Source organism: Polistes fuscatus, unplaced genomic scaffold (genome assembly GCF_010416935.1).
Source record: "Polistes fuscatus isolate 324 unplaced genomic scaffold, CU_Pfus_HIC Scaffold18, whole genome shotgun sequence".
In the NCBI taxonomy this organism is placed as follows: Eukaryota; Metazoa; Arthropoda; class Insecta; order Hymenoptera; family Vespidae; genus Polistes; species Polistes fuscatus.
In genome coordinates, this window is record NW_025113086.1 from 1,268,396 (window position 1) to 1,288,831 (window position 20,436).

The 20,436-nt window shown below is 29.0% G+C and overlaps 1 protein-coding gene across 1 annotated transcript in view; it reads left to right on the forward strand.

The window, feature by feature from the left end:
• LOC122515479 (homeobox protein araucan) overlaps positions 1 to 20,436 on the forward strand; it is an 85,994-nt gene that overhangs the window by 32,756 nt on the left and 32,802 nt on the right. The window contains exon 4 of the mRNA XM_043632847.1: positions 14,517 to 14,650. Coding sequence (XP_043488782.1) covers positions 14,517 to 14,650 — 134 coding nt within the window. The remainder of the gene's footprint in view (positions 1 to 14,516; positions 14,651 to 20,436) is intronic.

Here is a 20,436-nt window from a genome sequence, read left to right on the forward strand (position 1 = left end):
TTTTTTCTACGCGTAGAATACTTTGTCGAGTTATAAATCTATTTGCAAAGGCTCATAAAATGTCAGATAATGCAATACTGTAAATTGTGCTACTTTACCATTTCTTTAAAAAGTTTGGGTAAATATTTTTTATACTAAGAGTGAACGGATTTAAATGATTCTTATATTAAATTAAAATACACTCTATTTCCTACGTGTAGAATACCTTATCGAGTTATAACTCGATTTGCAAAGGTTCATAAAATGGCAGAGAAAAGTTGACGGGTCAGGCATTGTTCACATTGCCTTGTTAGGCATTGTTAGCATTGCCGGGGGAGGGGTTTGGCTTCAAATATAATTATTATATTATATATAATATGATAATAAAATATAATAATATGTTATATAATATGATAATAAAATATAATATTATAATATATTATATATATATATATATATGTTTTAAACAATTAAAGAAAGAAAAAAGAGAGAAAGAAAGTAATATGAAAGGATAATTAAATAGAGAAAACTATAGGAGAAAAATTTTAATATAAATAGAAAGAAGTAAGAGAGAGAGAGAGAGAGAGAGAATAAAAAAATGTAGAAATAGATAAATACATAAAGATAGAGAGAGAGAGGGAGAGTGTGTGTGAGAGAGAGAGATCATTACTTCATTTCTCTCTCTCTCTCTCTCTTATGTCTTTTTCTCTGTTTCTCCTTAATATACGAGTCTAATAATAATTTCTTGAAATAAACTGGATCGCGTGGGTGAGAAAGTTTTACAGTCAAACGGACGAATATTTCTTTTTCCACTCCCCTTGTGTCTTTTCTCGAGCACGATTTTACAGGGAGTGTACGATAATTCGCTCTTTGACCAATATGTTTTTTTCATTTTATTTTTTTCTTGTCTTTTTACTTCTTTGCCTTTGCTTTTTTCTCCACATTATTTTCTTCTCTCTATTTTTTTAATGGAGGGAAGAGGGGGGAAGGAAAGGGGAAAAGAGAGTTTTTCGTCTTTATTTTTTAAAAATTTATTTCTCGATATTTTCCACGCCTCGAATGTAACGCACGTACGTTTCGTATAACATAAATTTCCTAATATAAATCGTTTGTATTTTTGATCCCGTTCGAAAATGTTTTGGCAGTTTTATTTGACTATACTTATTTTACGCGATAATAAGTTTTTCTTCTTACAAAATCCGAGGTTTATTTATACAAACGATCCCGTACGTTAGGAGGACGAATGTTATACGAGCTTGTAGCTCGTTGTTTAAATAAAATAATAGAAATAATCGTTTGTTGGGTAACACGTTGTTTTTTTTCCAATCTATCTAATATTTTATACCTATTTTTCTTGATTTTATTTATAATATGTAAAATACAATAAAGTAGAACACTGAAATAAATGATTATTAATAATATTATTTTATAATATTAATTTTTGAATTTATTTTATTAATAAATTATATTATAAATAAAAAAAATAAATTATATTAATAATAAATTAAATTAATAATAAAATGATTAATATATATATTATTAAAAATATAAATAAAAAATATATTTTAATATGTAATTAATTTATATTATCCCTTATATGTAAATGAAATACATCTATTTAATTAAATCTAATATAATTTATTTATATATGGTATTTTATATATTTAAAAAAAAAATTATAATACACATTTCTATATACACGTTCGTGCTTGATTGCATATCGTTATTCGTTAATTAGAATTAAAGTCGGTTCGCATCGACGGAGATACGAGAAGCATTCCTTGGAGATTTACTTCGCGTGCAAGAACCCAAACGAAAATGTGTAGCACCCATCCTTGTGGCTGTTGGTGCTTGCAAACCAACGCTAGTAATTAAGTTAGTGCGGACAGTGCTATTACAATATATCGAACGATCGCGTGCACTCATCGGAAGAAATTACTAGGCGGCTCGGATGAAATTTCTAGGGAAATATTTAACTCTTACTTACTTCCTATTGGTTAGTTTCTTTAAGAACGTTAATCAAACTGTCTCGAGTACTTTATGAAAAATATCAACTGAATTTCAATTTTGATTGAAATCAAAATTACATATTTCTGTATTCTAATATTATCAATTAAATTCATATACAATCCTAATTATTTCTTAGAAAGATGAAATATAAATTGCAAAAGAAAAATCATAATCATAATCTGTGAAAAACTTTTGATAACTTTGGACTGTTGACACAAATCAAATTTGACGTATGCAATATTTTATACAAACAATGGTAAAAAACAAAAAAAATATTATTAATAATAGTAATAAACTTTGGAAAAATCAAATTGAAAGTATAAATAATTGGATAGAAATGATGATTATATCGGATATTGATGATAATTATTTAAAAAAAATAAAATTCAAAATCGGGAAAACGAATGGATGAAAAACGTTAGACTTGTGGTTGAAGAAGCTGGTTTTACTCGTAGGTGAGATCGAAGAGTTCCGCCATGCTAGTTTTAAATATCTAATCGCGAATATGTCGACGATATAACGACAAGCATAGTTGACATAGAAACGGCCAAGTTTATCGTTCCTTCGATGATTTTACACGCACGTTCGCTTCGCGAGATAGCGCCGCTGTACACGGCCAGTTAATAAAGAGGCTGTTCTTACAATTTACGTCTATTTACGGATTATGAGGTATTTTAAGAAACGTAAATTACACCTGATAATATTTATACGAATAAATTTTCTTTATACATTTATAACCACACTTAATAGGCACATTTATTTTATCTTGTTTATTGAAAACATAGAGTAGGATTAGATTTTATGTGAAAAGTATTATTATTTAAATATTAATCATAATTTTAATTATTCATTGTTATTAATAATGGTGAATATTTTTAATTAAATTGTTATATAATATAAATTATAAATTTTCGAATAAAATTCTTAAATAAATTAATTGCAATACTTGGAATATTTTAAATATATCTATTTATTGGTCACCAAGTATCTCATTTGAATTTTATTATTAATTAAATTAATTAAATTTTTCATTAAATAATTTTTTAATTTTTATTTTAAATACTCGTTAATAATTAAATCACAATATTTGCATACAAATTATAACATTTGCATATGTCGACGTGTTGATGCTCGTGATTTATTCGTCGATATATTTTAATTCATAATCCCTCTCTCCTTTTTTTCTAATTTCTATTCATTTTCATGACTTTCCACCAATCATTTTCACAAGACAATTTTCTTCCCCTATTTCGATTTTGTTCTCTAGCGTTTCTCGAATGGGTGCTCGTGATCGAGATAAATTAATCGACAACGGCGCCTAAAAGCAACCAATTAGTATAATCACGCTCGATAAATTCAAATTTAATTGGCACGGCTTCCTTTCGTCCCGGAAAGGCATTACGAATTCCCATCAACGTAGAATAATGCACGCGAGCATCTTTCTCACTCATTGCAATATTATCATACTTTTCGAGCTTTTGATATTAATACAAAATAGCCCAAAAACTTTTCAGATGAATAACACAAAAGATTCCACTAGTTACATAATTTTAGAATTTAAAAACAAAATTACCCTAAAATAGTTTCAAACAATGTAATTAATTTTTGAAACCATCTAAGAACTTTCGATCTATTTAAGAACTTTTTTAGGCTCGATCAAAATATAATTGAATATACAAAATTATTAATAATTATTAAGTTTGCTGTTGAAAAATAACATCTCACGAATATAATTAATGTGTTTATAACAAAATTTTACCTAATATTTATAAACTAATAAGTAAAAATAATATTAATTAAATGATTTTGAAATTAAAAGTGAGGTTAGGTATCAGTAATGGCGACAAATGAAATTTTTGTAAAAAAAGAAAACAATATTGATTGTTTCGAATCATTTAAGGAATAATTATATTATTGGATTGATAAATGATGTTCATAAGAAATCTTTATAAAAATAATCCAATATGATAACTCGAGTAGGAAAGTTTCCAGGACATAATAATGAAAACTATTATATGTTCGTGTTTTCATCGATCGTATTGTTTGTTTGCTTTACCAACAAAAAACTGACAGCTTTTTGATGTTACCGCACAATCTATGTTAGTTTCTCACTGATAACAAACTGATATAGGCAAAAGCTTTATCTTCATGGGCGTGTGCAACGTTCCCTCATTCTCTCTCACTCATTTACAAAATTAAGATAGATTATTATCTTTAATTTATTTTAATACTTAAACCTTTCTAGACTAATCAAATGACCCGTTTCTAATTTTAAATATAAATTTTGTTATTCAGTTTCATTATTATTCTTGATTTAATTTTGCAATAATTATAATCATGCAAATAAATACTTTATTATTATTTAAAAATTGTTTATTTTCTCGAATTATTTAAGTACCTCATTGTGAAAGATATAAAATTTGTTAACTATTGATCATTTAACTGATTATGATAAAAAATTAGTATACGTAGATCGTTTTTAGGTTAGGTATTAAATATTTACAAATTCAACGAATATTTTTTAATATTTCCTCATTCAATAAAATTCAAGTAATAAACGTAAAGAAAAAAAGAAAAATAAATTACTATCCAATTACTATTACTATTATTTCGTACAAATTTATTTTATAAATATGCAATTTTAAAGAAAATTCAAGTTTTACGTATATAAAATAATACATTGATATCAGTTATGTTAGATTAAGTCAATCATTCGTAAAACGGGCTTAAACGGATAACCTTTTTTTTTTCAATCTGCTAAGCTTCAAGGAGAATGATTCATTAAACGTTTTAATCCGACGGGATGCTAGTATCACATTTTGTGATCACCTCTGCTGAAACTTTTCAAACTCAGCTTCGTATTATCGATCACTACACACGCCTACAACCCTCTCTCTCTCCTTTCCCCCCAACAAATTAATTTATTCGCTAGTATCAAAACAATTAATGATCTGAAAACCGGTTGTTGACTTTGGGGAATGCGGACTTTCCGCGTGAATGAATTTTATACTCTGATTCGTTATTTAAATATCAATATTATATGTTTCGTTATAATTTATTTATATATTACATATATATAGTCGTTTTGAAAGAGAAATAAAATTAAACAGGAAAAAATACAATTTTGTTGTAATTTAAAAACTATACTCATCAAACGTTAATAATAATTTACAGTAAAATAGAAAGTTTAAATTTAATTTTTATTTTATTTATACAACAATGATGCACGTAACAACAATAATGATTTATTAATTGTTAAAGAATAGAAAAAAATATAATATAATTATATTTTGCAATTGGTTTTAATTTTTAATTTTAAAAATTGGATGCTGCGTATGTGAAAAAAAAATGATTAAAACTGTATTAAATGTAAAACCATTAGGTTAATATAATTGGTACTAAATGCGATGGTACGAACAGCGCATGTTCAATATAAATAAGGGAGGAGTGAAGAGTAGAGGGAGAATTGGAGGAGGAACAGGATCAGGAATGTGCAATTTGGTGTGTGACGCGCCTGCTCAGAAACGTTTCACTATAATCTTGGAATCTAGTAATAGGGTGAACCCTTTTACTGTATACGCTCAAGCAAATGCAAGCATATAATTTTAATACTATTGAATAAACCAATAAGAAATTGAACGATACTTCCAATTTTACAAGATATTTCTAAATTGCATAATAATTCATTTAATAAAACATATAAAAATTTAGGAACATTAAATAAAACGTATATATTATTGTTACATTAAGTTTGTTTGAAAATTTGGGAAGCTCTTTTTCGAAAGAATACTTTTTATACATTTAAACACAATTAAGTATATTTTTAATAACAAGTTTTATCTATCATTAAAACTAACTCAAATATATTAACGATAAGTACAAATCTATAATATTTCAATTTGCAAATATTTTATTAGGTGATATTTCTTTAACAAAATAATAAGATAACGAGTGTTAAACTCTATAATTAATAAAATTAAGTATACAATCATTCGAGTGAGAAGGAGTGGGCGAGGAGTAGAGGTTTGAGGAATTTGTTAGTAATTAAATTCGAAGTTGAAGTAGAACGGAACGATCGATGTTCTGTTTCATGGCAGACAGAAGTCTCGTTACGGACAAGTCAGATACGAATTCATGGAATGAAAGTGCCAGAATGGAAATTGAAGTCTCTTACTCTCTCGCTAACCTATACTGAAGCTTTCTAGGAGTAACGTTCTTGTGAATTGTTGAAACTTCGCTAAGTGTATATATCTACATACATAGACAAGATTAAGTTTGAATTTATCGTGCTTCACGACAAAGCGATCCTCTTGTAATAAGTAGTAGTTCCTCTCGTGTGAATCTATGAGACCTAGTCACGATTAATGAACTATCAAACTTCAATGATAAAATTAATATATATTTATATTTTAATTTAATATTTAAACAAAATAATAAAATTTATTAGCCTCGAACTTTATTATTTTAGTCTTAAACTTGTTCTTTTTATTTTTTTTCTTTAGGATTTATTATTATTAATATTTTATTTTTAATATATTATTTTTTATTACATTATAAATGTTAGGTTAACTTCAGCAATTTCGCTAAATACATATAAGTTTAGAATAGAATTTGTTGTGATTCGCGGCAAAGTGATCCTCTTGTAGTAAGTAATTCTTATTATATGAAGTTTAAAATATGATCAATGAATGAAGAACTTTCAGTGATAAGTTTAGAGGTTATGTTAAGGTTTGCATTTATTTTTTTAGGAAAGAAATAACTCTGATTGGTTTCTAATATCATCGATTTATATTCTAACCTATAAATCAAATCACAATTTAAATATCAATTAAAATATTATATCTCTTTGTTAATCTCAGAAAAAAAAAGAAATATTAATTATCGAAAAATATTATAAAATAACTGCTTCAAAACTTAAATCTAATAAATCAAAGATAATCAGTTAAAACGGAGTCGTGGTAGGTTAATAATCAAACCGTGTTATCATACCGCATACGGTTATCGTGCTAGCATCTTGTCGGAAAGAAAGAAAAGGAAACCCGAAAAAAAAAACAATCAAAAGAAAAGAAATAAAAAGGAAGTAAGAACAGAACACGCGAAACAGTAACTCTCACTCAAACACCTCGCAGCAACAATTTTTTCGTGGTTCAATTAAAAACATCTAACCCTTAATTATTTCTTTAACCATTCCTATTAGAAAAACGTTAAGAATTTCGTTAATATCATAGAATAAACCACGAATTTTATTGTTTTTGTCACTCTTATCGTGACGACTTTACTTCATTTACACAACTAACTGGGCTCCTCGGTCAATTCCATTTCGTGGAATTTCAACTTGGTCGTGCAATTTCGTGCACGCGACGATTTACCCTGTGGCTTCGTCATCCAAATGGGTTGGGAGAGAGAGTGGGGGACTTGTCGCCAAAGGTGGAGGGTAAGGGGTTGATCAACGAGGTTCTTCGGAATGTCATAAGCGTCCATCTTGGGAATTTTGAGTATTTTCAGTCCTCTCTTTCTCTCTCTTTCTTTCTTATTTCCTTCTTTATCTCTCTTTTCATTTATTTTTGTTCTTTTTTTTTCTGTCTCTGTCACTATGAAGAAGTGACTTTAACATACGATGGTTAAAGCCGATCGATTCTACTAGACTTAACGTACTTTACCCTATTTTGTAGTGGATCACATGAAAATTCAGAAAAAAGTAGGATTACTATCAAAGAATAATTGAATATATTATTAGTATTAATTGTATATTTTTCAATTACGTTTACATTTCTTGAAAATATTAGATGAAAATGTTTGAAAATATTAATTCAATAAATAAATGATTTTTGTTCTATATAAATTATTCTATCAATTGCTTAAAAATTAACATTGGTTGTTTTTATGACGTTTTGTTTACACTTTAGATTTATATGAAATAAAAATCAGCCATTATTTACTTAAAATACTATCTTTGTATTAATCAGTCTGATACTTACAACAATTGTCTTAAGGCCCAGTTTACAATTTATATTGCATACATATTCAAAGTATTGACAATTTCTTTAAAATACTAATCCAATAAATAGCCTTTTCTTATGTTTTAATCTTAAGTTTTATTTGTGCACACATAAATATTTGTGGTTCTCTTTCTATTATAAAATTTGTTGCACAAATGTGAAAATCTTAATTATCTAATATTTAATTTATCATACTATCAACAATAATTATTCAACTCTAATTTATATTAAAACAAAAAAAAGAACAATGACTTATCCATTTCTTATTATTAAGATATGTATCATAACCTAAAATCCGTAAAAAATATTAACACAATTGACTACTTCGATTTAAACCCAAATCAGAATAATAATTATTAATATCCGAATAAAAAAGAAAATAATAAAATTATATTACTGATATCGAATTATTGACTCATCATAACCCTTTTGTGTTGCATATAATAAATATAATTAAACATAGATAACCTAACTCGATAAAAAAAAAGCTTATACATGATATAAATATATATTATACAGAAATATCGATTACACGGAAAGATACGTTTAATACACGTTTATCGTTTTTACTTATTTAATTCCGTCTTAATGAAATATTTCTTATCGGATCAATTCGAAGTAAAAGACCTTGCGATATCGTATTTATTCGCTGATTCGTCACTTCGAATTTCGTCATTCCTCATTTTTTTTTTTTTTTTTTTTTTTATTTAATTTCATTTCATTTCTTTCTCTCACTTAAATCCCTTCAATTTCTACACTACCATTCCCTCTCTCCACTTTTAGCCCTCGTCTGAAAATCGTTAAGCAGGAAACTACTACTTCCGACGATTCGTTTGAAAGGGCATTATAATATAATAAGATTCGGATTAGCATTGAATGAAAGGAATGGCACGCGAGAGTGGCGACGGTGAAAGTCTCGCCAGGAAACCCCAGACCCTTTACGAATACGTTCATGGTGGTCCTTGTTTAAACAAACCTTATATCAAAAGTCAAAGAAATGTATATAAGAAGGATTGAAAGAAAGAATAGATTCAATCCTTATTTATCAACCCTTAATTCAAAACAAAAAAGATATTAAAAATTATTTTATTTCACAGAAATAAGATGCCTTTTTAATTTCATAACAAACATTCAAAACATTTATTTTATTTTATTTTCTTATACTGTGCGAGAAGATACTTTGCTGATTATAAAAAAGAAAATGAAAAATTTATAAATATCATTTCTATTAATTTTTTGATTGGGTTGAATTAAGTTTGCCAAAATTATCAAGGTCATTGAAACAAAAATAAAAGAAATTTTTGAGATATTTAAGATCGTAAAAATCAATATTGTTTGGTTCGTAAAAATTGACACATTTAATTGTAAGATAGAAATGTTTTGGAAAAGAATAATTGTTAGAAAATTAGGTAAAAAAAAAGAGGGTATTGGTCCACTTAGAAAGTTTTGGTCGACCCTGTGTATTTCTTTGCGATAGAGTTGCCCTCTCTGTTTATCTATCTGTCCCTAGCTTGCTTTGAAAATACCCCGTGCGCTCCCTATGGCTTCGTTTCGTCGATACTTCTTCCCGTACTCTTTGTCGTCGTTAATTTGATTATCTATCGGGACGGTGGTTCACAGAAGCCTAAACTAAAAGGTCTCTCCTATGACGTTCATCACTTTCTCTACGAGATTTTCTTATTTATTTATCTTTCCATTTAATAATCCTTTTTTCTTCACCAAATGGATTGATTGATTGATTTATAATAAATAATAACTGTATTTAAATTAAATCACGATAAATTATTATTTTGAAAATCATTTTGTTAAGCGTAACAAATTTTATTTTATTTTAGATTTATTATTATTCATTTTTGTTATAATTGTGTAACATTTTGTCTTGATTATTGCAAATCTAATTTTATTTGATTTTTTTATTCTGAATTTGATATTTATAATACTATACTACTGTATGTCACTATAGACTACTATCTACTATTATCTACTACTATCTACTATATTACCATAAAATCACTATAATAATATAATACTGTATTGCTATTTAATGCAACAAGTACTACTACATTGATATTTATTATTATACATACTAATACCTTACATACTACTCTACTACATTGCTATTAAATACTACTATAATAAATACTACTATAATAAATTTTACTGTATTAAATACTATTAAATTACTATTATATGCTATGAATATTATTACTAATATTTAGTAGTATAAATAGTATAAATGCTATTCTTTACTATAAATACTACTAGAAATACTATTAAACAGCTTTCTAATATTACAAATAACCATTTTATAAATAAAATTATACTATTATAACTTTATTTAATACAATAAATACCATTACTATACAACTATACCAAATAACACATACAAATATTAGGTTAGGTAGAAAGTTGCTTCATATTTTCCTGATAGATGGCTTTAGAATCGTATAACTCTGCTAATATTAATCAGATCTGACAATACTTATCTGTATTAAAAGCTAAAATTTTGAAAATGAGTGAAAAGAAGAAATTAAATACGTTTCGAAATTTATCATAAAAAAAAGGAAGAATGCAACTCAGACTGGTAAAAAAATTAATAAAATTTGCGGACATGATGCATTATAGTTACATGTGACATAAGACAGGTTCAATCTGAAAATTTTAATATCAAATATGTATAAATCATGAAAAAAATTGAACAAGACCGAAAGATGAAAAAAAAAATGTTGACCACAAAACAATTATAAAGATACAAAAGTACACTATATGAAAAAAAGAAATTGTTAAATTTTTTCATTAAAATAAGAAAAAACTTTTTCCTCGAGTGAATTTATTTATCTGATTAGCAAAATAATTAATAAGACAATGCTTATCGATTACATCAAGATACATCGAACGAACAATTGTTCCACTTTTCATAACGAACTTCAAAAAAGAGGAAAATGATAGAAAGAAGAGAAAAACATCGATTCTCGTTATCGTTGAGGGTAATGACGTCCCAGTGTATTCTCCCTTCGTTATTTCAAGACGATCGTTCCTCACCCTACATGTACATACATGCATACGTGTATGTGTGGGTATTTACGTAGCAACAAAAGGGTCGTAACGATCGCATTTGAGAATCGATGTGTAGGAAAAAGGAACAATTTCCGCACTTCACTCGGTATTGTTTCTACGAGTTTGAATGTAAGTTTGGGTTGCTTTATGCCACTTTGAAATTGATTGGATTCGTCTTCGGTAAAAAGAAAAGAGTTGGGAAAAAAAAAACGAGAAAGGCAAAAACCCGATGATAAAAGAAGTATAAAAGGATTGTGGATGAGAAGAAGGATTTAGTGATATTTCCAAGGCAATAACCATTTACAGAAGTTTATATATCTTACCGTATACTAAAACTGGGAACATTCGTGGAGGACGTTTGAAAATGAGAGAGAGAGAGAAACAGAGAGAGAGAAAAAAAAAGAAGAAAAATAAATACAAAATTCAATTGGCGGAAGGTGAGAGGGTTTCTTCTCTTTTCGAAAGGTGAAAGAAAAAGCAAAGGTGGACGAATATTGGATGGTGGATCGATCGATTGTAAAAACAGAAGAACACCAGGATCGTCGAGGTGCTGCTGCACATTCCGAGGAGTTTAAAGTGGTACCACTGGTTTAATGCCGCATCCAACGGGAAAAGGGATCGGGAGTTTGAAAGAAACTTGGAAATATTTGGAATTTAGCTTCCTCCGTTTAAGGTTTCATAAGCTTTTTGTTTAAACACGTTTTAACATTGTTAAAACGTCAATGCTCTCATTATCATCTTAATCATGTTAGATTTTTATATGTAAACATTTTTAATGTCATTTTTGTTTTATACACTTGTGCATGTCTTGTTCGAGTTAATCTTAGCAACATAACCTTAAAAAAATCGACTATAATTATCACTAGACTTGATATTTCGTTTTTGGGATTACATAATTCGAAAAGGAATGAATAATAATTTGCGTTAAATATATTTCTCTATTTTTTGGTTTAATTTTTATTTATCGTAACTCAATTCTAAATTAATTTCTCGAAAAAAAAATATTTTTTATTAAATTATATTATATTACAAGCAATTAAATAATATTACGAATATTTTTATTAAGTCAAATAATACGATTAATAACAATCTAAGGAGTTAATGCAGGATTACCCGAACATTGTTGTTAAATTGCAAGTGCAGAATGAAAGATATTTTTTGATCGTTCAAAAATTGAAATAGGTCGAAGATGGATGTGGGTGTTGTAGGTCTAGTAAAGGAATTAAGAATTTGAGTGAGATGGTGTAACACGAAACCCCCTGGCGCCAGAACTCTCTAAGCCACCGTTCTAATAATATCCTATTGTGCTACCATTAGCTACCTAACACCCAAGCATGTTACTAAACACATTATAGAAGGAGGACAGGATATCTCACGTTTTTTTTATATTAATCCTCTTATTAATCTTAAATCAGTAATAGACGTATGTAAATATTTACATACAAAAAACCCTGAAATTTTTTTACTAATTTTTTTGTTTTGCTAATTTTTATATAGAATTCATTTCATATCTGTGAAACTTAGAATTGTTTTCTTTTGAAGTTAATATATATATATATTATAGTAACTTATTATACGAATTGTAAATTAATTATATTATATTAAATAACCATCAAGTAGTGTGTACTAATTAATTAGTATAACATACAGAATTAGTATATACTAAATTTATTGATATAGCGAGTTAGTTTATACGAAATAAATTCGTTTGTTCAATTAGTTAATAGAATATGCTAGATTAGTATAAACTATATTCATTGGTATACTGAATCAGTGTGTTTTGAATTAGTTAATATAGTATGTCAAATCATATTTTTAAACACAACAACATTATTTAGCTAGAAACAGCCAAATTTTACAATTTATTAACAAATATTGATAAAAAATTTCTTGAAAACTAGAATTGATGACACAAGATAAAATTTAAACATTGAGAACGATTATCCATTCGAAAATTTACTTTCATCGCGTACTCATATTCTGTCTCCGCCTTATCAACTTGTAATCGTTTTCTCGATTATTTTCCAACGAGCTCGTTAATTCGTTATACCGAATTTGAAAAATGAACAGAAAAAAGAAAAAAATGAAAAAATAGGAAACGCCATGAGAAAGAACATCAGACGATTCTTCTTCATTTTTTTTGTCCCTATATTGTTCACATTTCGCACACAATGGCAAAGCCACTTTTGTTCCTGGCTCCTGTTAGAGAATTTTTTATTTTCTCTCTTTTTTTATTTTTTTTTTTCCTTTTTGTTCCATCATTTTTTTCATTTCTTTCATATACGCGCGTATAAAATTTTTTCTGTTTTTTTTCTTTTCTTTTTTTCATTTTTTATTCACTTTTTTCTTTTTCTCCCATATCATACGCGAATTCAAATTCCACAGGCGTTACTTCCGAGCGGGTAGCACGCGTACATTCATATCCCATTGATTGATGGCTCGAACCGATTGATCGATCGACCGATCTGCATTTAACCGACTACGTAATATCATGGCTCGCGTGAACTCGACATTTAAGACGATACATCGATCATTCTTCAATTCCGAGAACGTCATATCCTCGTGGATTCGTAAGTAATATTTCATTCGAATGCTTCGTGAATCTGTTCCACGTATTCTCTCCCACTTATGCATTTACTATCAAATATATACCGGGTGTCTGTGTGGAAAATATAACCGCGAACTGTATGATTTTATTCCTTTTTTTTCTTTTGCAATTGGAAACGATATTATACGGAAAAAATTCTATCTTTGTTTGAGAAACCACCAAGAGTTTTTACAAAAAAACGATTCGATGATTTAAATTTTGCTATTTTACAGCTAAGTCGATACACTTGTGAATTAAATTTGTAATATTTGACGATAAGAGGAACGTTTTAACAAAACAAAATTGTTCTATACAATTTTTGGCTATTCGCAAATATAACAAAATTATATACAACAGCAATAACAATTCGGATACACCTAATATAACCTAACCTACAATTTATGATAGAAATAAAGATCGTCAAAAGGTTAAATATTTTTTTTTAAGCTTAAACAAATATGGAACAATGTTACCAACATCGATAGAATATTAGAGAACGAACAAATGAACGGGATTATTTCAAGTTAATCATAGAAATTATTAAACAACGAACGATGAGAAGTAAATATAAACGTCGAAGGATACGTTGTCGAAAATAACACTTTTCCTTTTTATTCCCAGCGAATTTTTTTCCTTCATTCTCTCATTTTTTCTTTTTTTTTGTAGAATAATCAAGATAAGAGTCTGAAAAATTCAGCTCCTCGAGTATGAAAGTGTACGCGACGACGAAGGAAAAAAAATTAAAGAAACAAAATAAACCGAGTTAAAAGAGAGAATCTAAAAAGAAAAAAAGGAATCAATTGAAACGATTCTCTTCTTTCTTCTTCTTCTTCTTCTTCTTTCTTTCTTTTTTATCATTTTGTTTTTATCCTTTTTTCTTGCAGGGAAATCCATACGGTCTGAAGGACGCTACGGGGATGGGAATGACGGCGGATATGGGTGCTGCATGGGGTACGGCTGCTCTTCAACCTACTGCCACGGGTTACTACCCTTACGATCCGACCCTGGCTGCCTACGGGTAAGTTTATCACCAAGTTTCATGGTCTCTCGGCTCCATTAGATTAAACCACCACTTCGAATCTACTCTCCTCTTGTTTCTCTCTCTCTCTTTCTCTTTCTCTTTTAGTCTATGTCTTTCTCTTTCCATTCCCCTTTCGATACCATTCGCTTGCCGCCATTAAAACAAGAGTCACGATCTCTCATACTGTACCTACTATACCTACTTTGGTCTTGTGAACGCTTATCGTTATCGTGAATCCGTAATATCCTTTCGAACAATATGCCTTTCCACGGTATATTATTCTTCAAATTAATTCCTACCGCGGTTTTATTTCCTTAACATTTGTATAATTTTCTTTTCATGATTATTTGTATTTGATATATATCTCTTTTGGCATTTGTATTTATTTGTAACGTTGTTTTGTTTCCATCGTCATTTGTGGGTTCAATGAAATTTTTATTACTTTTCGTTTATAACGCAACTTCTTACGTATTCGATATTAGTCTCATTTTTGTATTTTTTAATTCGTTTTAATATGTCTTTGACATTTGTTGAATTAGTAATGGGGAATATAGAAGGTTTTATAGTCGCATTAGAAAATATTTGCTAAAGTTTTTTAGGTTATTTTTGCGTTTTCTTTTGGTTTCGATTCTTTCTAGATGAAATAATGTAATTATACATGTTGATGACAAATTTATTATTGCATTCATAGTGTTTTATATCTTCTGCATTAGTATAATCTCATCCGTTTTAATTTGTGAAATCATTAATGAGAAATAACAAGTTATATGATCTGATTGAAAAATTTCTATTGTTCGCTAAGTTTTGTTTAGGTTATACCTCGGGATTGTTTTATGTTATCAACTTTTATTTCTTTTAGATTTAGTTATGATTAGATCTATTCTATCTAGACTGAAATCATATGAAACTAAAACTATTATCAACGCGTTGAATGAAACACCTTATATAATAAATACTTATCTAACATGTTTCATAATTTCTTTTGTAGATAAAATAATACAAAAGAATTTATTGTCATAAATTTTACACAAATTATACATTACTCTTATTAATTAAATAAATGAATAATCTTATAACTCGATTAGAAGATGGTACAATTATATTAGAAAAGAAAAAAAAAGTCAGGTCTCATGCGTTGTTTCGTTTTTAGGTTATGTTCAAATTAATTCGTGAATTACAATTGTTCTATATTTTTTATATTAAATTTTACTCTCATACTATTAATGAATAACGAAATATTTTTTACAAACGTGTTATTGAAATGAGACAAAAAAATACAAATTAGAATAAATAATTATACGAATGAGATAAAAATCGTAAAAAGTAGTTAATTCCGTGTAGTTTAAGGTTCGTGTAAAAGAAAGATAGGATTTTTAGAGGAGTCAGAGATATTCTCTGCACCACACACGTGAGACACGTCGTCGAGATTCCGTAGAGTTAATCCGTGGAGAAAAATGTGATGCGCTGAAGAAAGCCTGTTCCTTCTTCTCACGGAGGAGAGTTACGAGGGTGCTGTCAATTCTAGAACCCTCGCACTTCATCTTGCAAGAAAGTGGGATTATCGATGGCGAGAAGAGGGCGTCGCTTGTTAGTGCGATACCCAAAGCTCCTGAAAGCTTCTTCTTTTTCTTTTTTTTCTTCTTCTTTTTTCTTTCTTTTTTTTCTACCTTGCCTTATTTTCCTCTTCTTCTTTTTCTTCGACAAACGATTCCTACGATTAACTAATTTCGATGTTTACCAGAGGCTCGCTCCAATTTCACACGTCATAATCCTTCAAAATACCTCAATAATATGTCAAACTTAACTTCCATAATATCCTAACCCTTATCACTTTTTAGAATATTAACAAGGTTCTTCATATTTTACGTGTTATCATTTTTCCAACAAATTTTTTTTTTTATATAAATTTATCAAATTCTTCAATAAAACTGGTTTTTCTTCGAAAACTTCATAAATAATGTTTTAATATAACTTTAAGAATATTATAAACAATTTTTCAATCAATCTCGAATAAAATTTGATAAATCTCAAAGTAATACATAGATTTTTATAAAAAAAATTGTTTAATACTACATATATTTACATAAATAATTTCATAAACTAAAATACAACATAATAATACGAACTGAACAATTTTATATTCTACTGAAATGATAAGAAAATTAATAAATAATCATACACTACCATAACCTCAAATCACTTTTAGAACATTAAAACAAATGTCCCGCCATCTTAACAGTGAAATTAAATCAATCTCAATTAAAAAATTAAATAAATAAATATTCCCTAAAAGAAAAAAGAAACGAATACTTGACAATAAAATGAATAAAACCAAAGGAGTTCGTATAAAGAAGTAAAAATTTGTTGACGCATAAGGAGAAACCCAAAGGAGATTTTCGTAACAAGATATCTACTCCGCTATAAAAATCTAAACAAGATCCCATACCGAATGAAATAAAGTATGGTGACAGTGTGAACGAGTGTAAAGCGTAGAAAAAGAAAAGAAAAAAAAAAGAAAAAAGGAAAGAAAGATAGAAAGAAATAAAGAAAGAGAGACAACTATTTTGGAAGCGCATGTGCCTAACGCCGTTGACAAAATGACGTGGGCTAAAAGATCATCCAGAGGGATCTTAATTGGAAACACTTGGTGTGTAAACGATCTGCCCTCGTTTCCACACTTCCGTACTTTCGAATTCCACAAGAAGGAGTTCTTACGACCTTCGAAAGACACGAAAAAGAAGAAGAAGAAGAAACACCATAGAAAGAATGACACCGAAAGACAAAAATATTATTTATTATCCCCAGCATAACAAAAAAAGAAAAAAAAAGGAGAAAATTCAATAATCATTCCAGGAAAAGCCAATCGTATTTCACAATTCCACACCTTAGACGGAAGAAGATAGAAGAGAGAATTGACATTTTCAAGGTAAAACACTCCTCGTTCGTTTTTTAAAGCATTCTTCTTATCCCTCGGAACTTTCGAAATCTAGGGAGGGAAATAGAATATAATGTGAGCGTTTCACGAGAAGAAGGATAGAATAAGGAACACGATAAAGCAAGTAAGCAAGAAATAAAGAAAAGAAAATAAAAGAAAATAAAAGAAAGGAAAGAAAGAAAGAAAGAAGGAAGGAGAGGAGAAAACGTGCACGACGAAACGGCTACAAAATGGCTGTAGGCAGCCGAGTGGGCGTACATAATGGAGGCTTCCAGGTTGGGTATATGGTATACGGGCAGATCGCGAGCATAGGGAGAGCAGTAGGTCTCTCTCCGTAGGAGAGCAAGCGAGTGAGTTTATTGATTGGCTTCCTCCCAGGGTTGGCTCGCCCGTTCACCAGACTCTCTCACTCTCTCACTCTCTCTCTCTCTATCTATCTATCTCTTTCTCCATCACACTCACTCAGTTACTCTCTCGTTCTATACTCCCTTTCTACTACTCCCACCCATCTTCCACCACCTCCTTCCACCTCCATCTCCTCCTCCTCCTCCTCCTCTTCCTTCTCTTCCACCACCTCTTCCTCCTTGCTGTCTCTCTGCTCACCCACCTTCATACCCTCTACTGTTACTACCAAGCAGCAGCAGCAGCTCCCACAGGTGCTTTACTTGCTTTGCTTAGCAACCCTCGTGTCCACACGAACGAACCCACACGTCTATAAATGCGCACTACCGGCTTTCCTACACTCGAGACACTACCACTACCACTACTACTACTACTACTACTATTCCTCCTCGTTCACCAGGTATCTATAACGTCTCCTGCTACGGGTCTAACAGGGTAGACGACTCTCCTTTCTCTCTCTCTCTCTCTCTCTCTCTTTCTCTCTCTCTTTCTCTCCTTTAGAATATACCATTGGTAAAAGGGAGAGAGTAAGAGGGAAAAGGAACTTCTGGAGTAGGTATTGTTTATCGTACAATCCACCCCTCCTTTCTCTTTCTCTTTACTTGGAGAGGTCCGGAGCCTCTATTAATTTACTTGCGTAATAATACGACGACCCTTTCTCCTCATACTCCTCATTCTCATACCATTTCCTCAGTTACTACACTCCCTCGATACGGTCTACGGACTGACTGCTCGTCACTTTAAAACGTCCTCGTCGAGATGTGGTCTATTGTTTTACTGTCGGTATTCAAAACCTTACGGATTTCTATGAAAATCATCAAGTTTCTCGAGAACGAGGCTTTATCTCGATTACGAATTATTTTAGGAATTTTTATTTCTTTTTTTCTGATCAAACGATTCCTTCAACGTTATGTTTTATTATTTTTCTTGTTTTATTGGACAAATGATTGTATCGAATGATATTAGATATTAGGAAGTTTTCATTGATTTTGATGGAAAGAAGTTTGATAGATTAGAAAAAGATGATCATGTGTTTTCTTCTTTTTTTTTCCCATGTTCAAGAATAATTATTTGTTATACGAATTATGTTTTAGCAATTAGAGATTAGAGATTAGAAGGATTATTCGTAAGAACTCGATTAGAATTTGATTAGAAATCGTATTTCAATTTTTAACGAGTAAATTTAGTTGATTTTTAGTAGACAATTATTTTTCTTTTTCTCTAATATTGATGATTAAATAAAAGTTCGAGTCGTACTCTAGTTGATTAGAAATTAGAAATACTTTTGACTTTTACGAATTGAAAAATTAAATTTTAAAGAACAATTATATCATTTTTTTCTTTCGTGTTAACAATAAATTTATAATAGGAGTAATGGAATTTTAGAGATTAGAAATTGAAAGTTGTTCTAATTTTGACGTGCAGAAATAATAAATTTGTAAAACCAGTTTTTGTTTATTTTTTGTTATATCGAAATTAGAATAACAGTATAATCAGTACTTTAAAAATTACATATTTTAAATTGTTTAAACTTTATCTCACACTAAAGATAAATTGAAATTAATAATTCTATTTAAATAATTAAAGATTAGAAATTTTATATTTCAATTTGAACGAGGAAACTTAGTTGATTCTTGATATACAATCATGATTGTTTTTTTTTTATATATTTAAATAAATAAACAAAATGTTGTATTGAATTCGAAAGATTAAAAATAAGAAAATAAAAATCGAGAAGATATATTTAATTTATTAAAGAAAACAATTTTGAGTGAGATGAAAATAAAATTCCTTAAAAAATAAGGAAACTATCTGCCATCCGACACGCCTATTTAATAAAAACGCCATTCTTCATAAGGGATCCCTCAGTATGGTCTTTCTTTCGACGCTTTTTCTCTTTTCGATTTAGCCGTTAGCGTAGGATGGACCCCCTTTTTTCCTTTCTTTTTCTTTTTTCACCCTCGTCTCGTCATTCTTTTGCACCCTCCTTGGACTCCTCCGAACGACCGACCGTTCACGGAACGTGCGGAGCTTTGAATAAAAAATCACCACAGAAAGTCCTCCTATCGTTTCATATCGATTTAAAGACGATAGACATTCTTCGAATATATCAGAGACTAACAAATTATTTTCCTTCGTGATAAGAATGAAAATCTTTATTAAATGATAACCAAATTTAATATAATATAATTTCATGCTTGAAATTTTTTTCAAAATTGGCGGGCAGAAAGTTTTATGGTTAATTTGATATTATTGAATAATTTTATAATACTCTTAACAATATATCAGAGACTAACAAATTATTTTCCTTCGTGATAAGAATGAAAATCTTTATTAAATGATAACCAAATTTAATATAATATAATTTCGTGCTTGAAATTTTTTTCAAAATTGGCGGGCAGAAAGTTTTATGGTTAATTTGATATTATTGAATAAATTTATAATA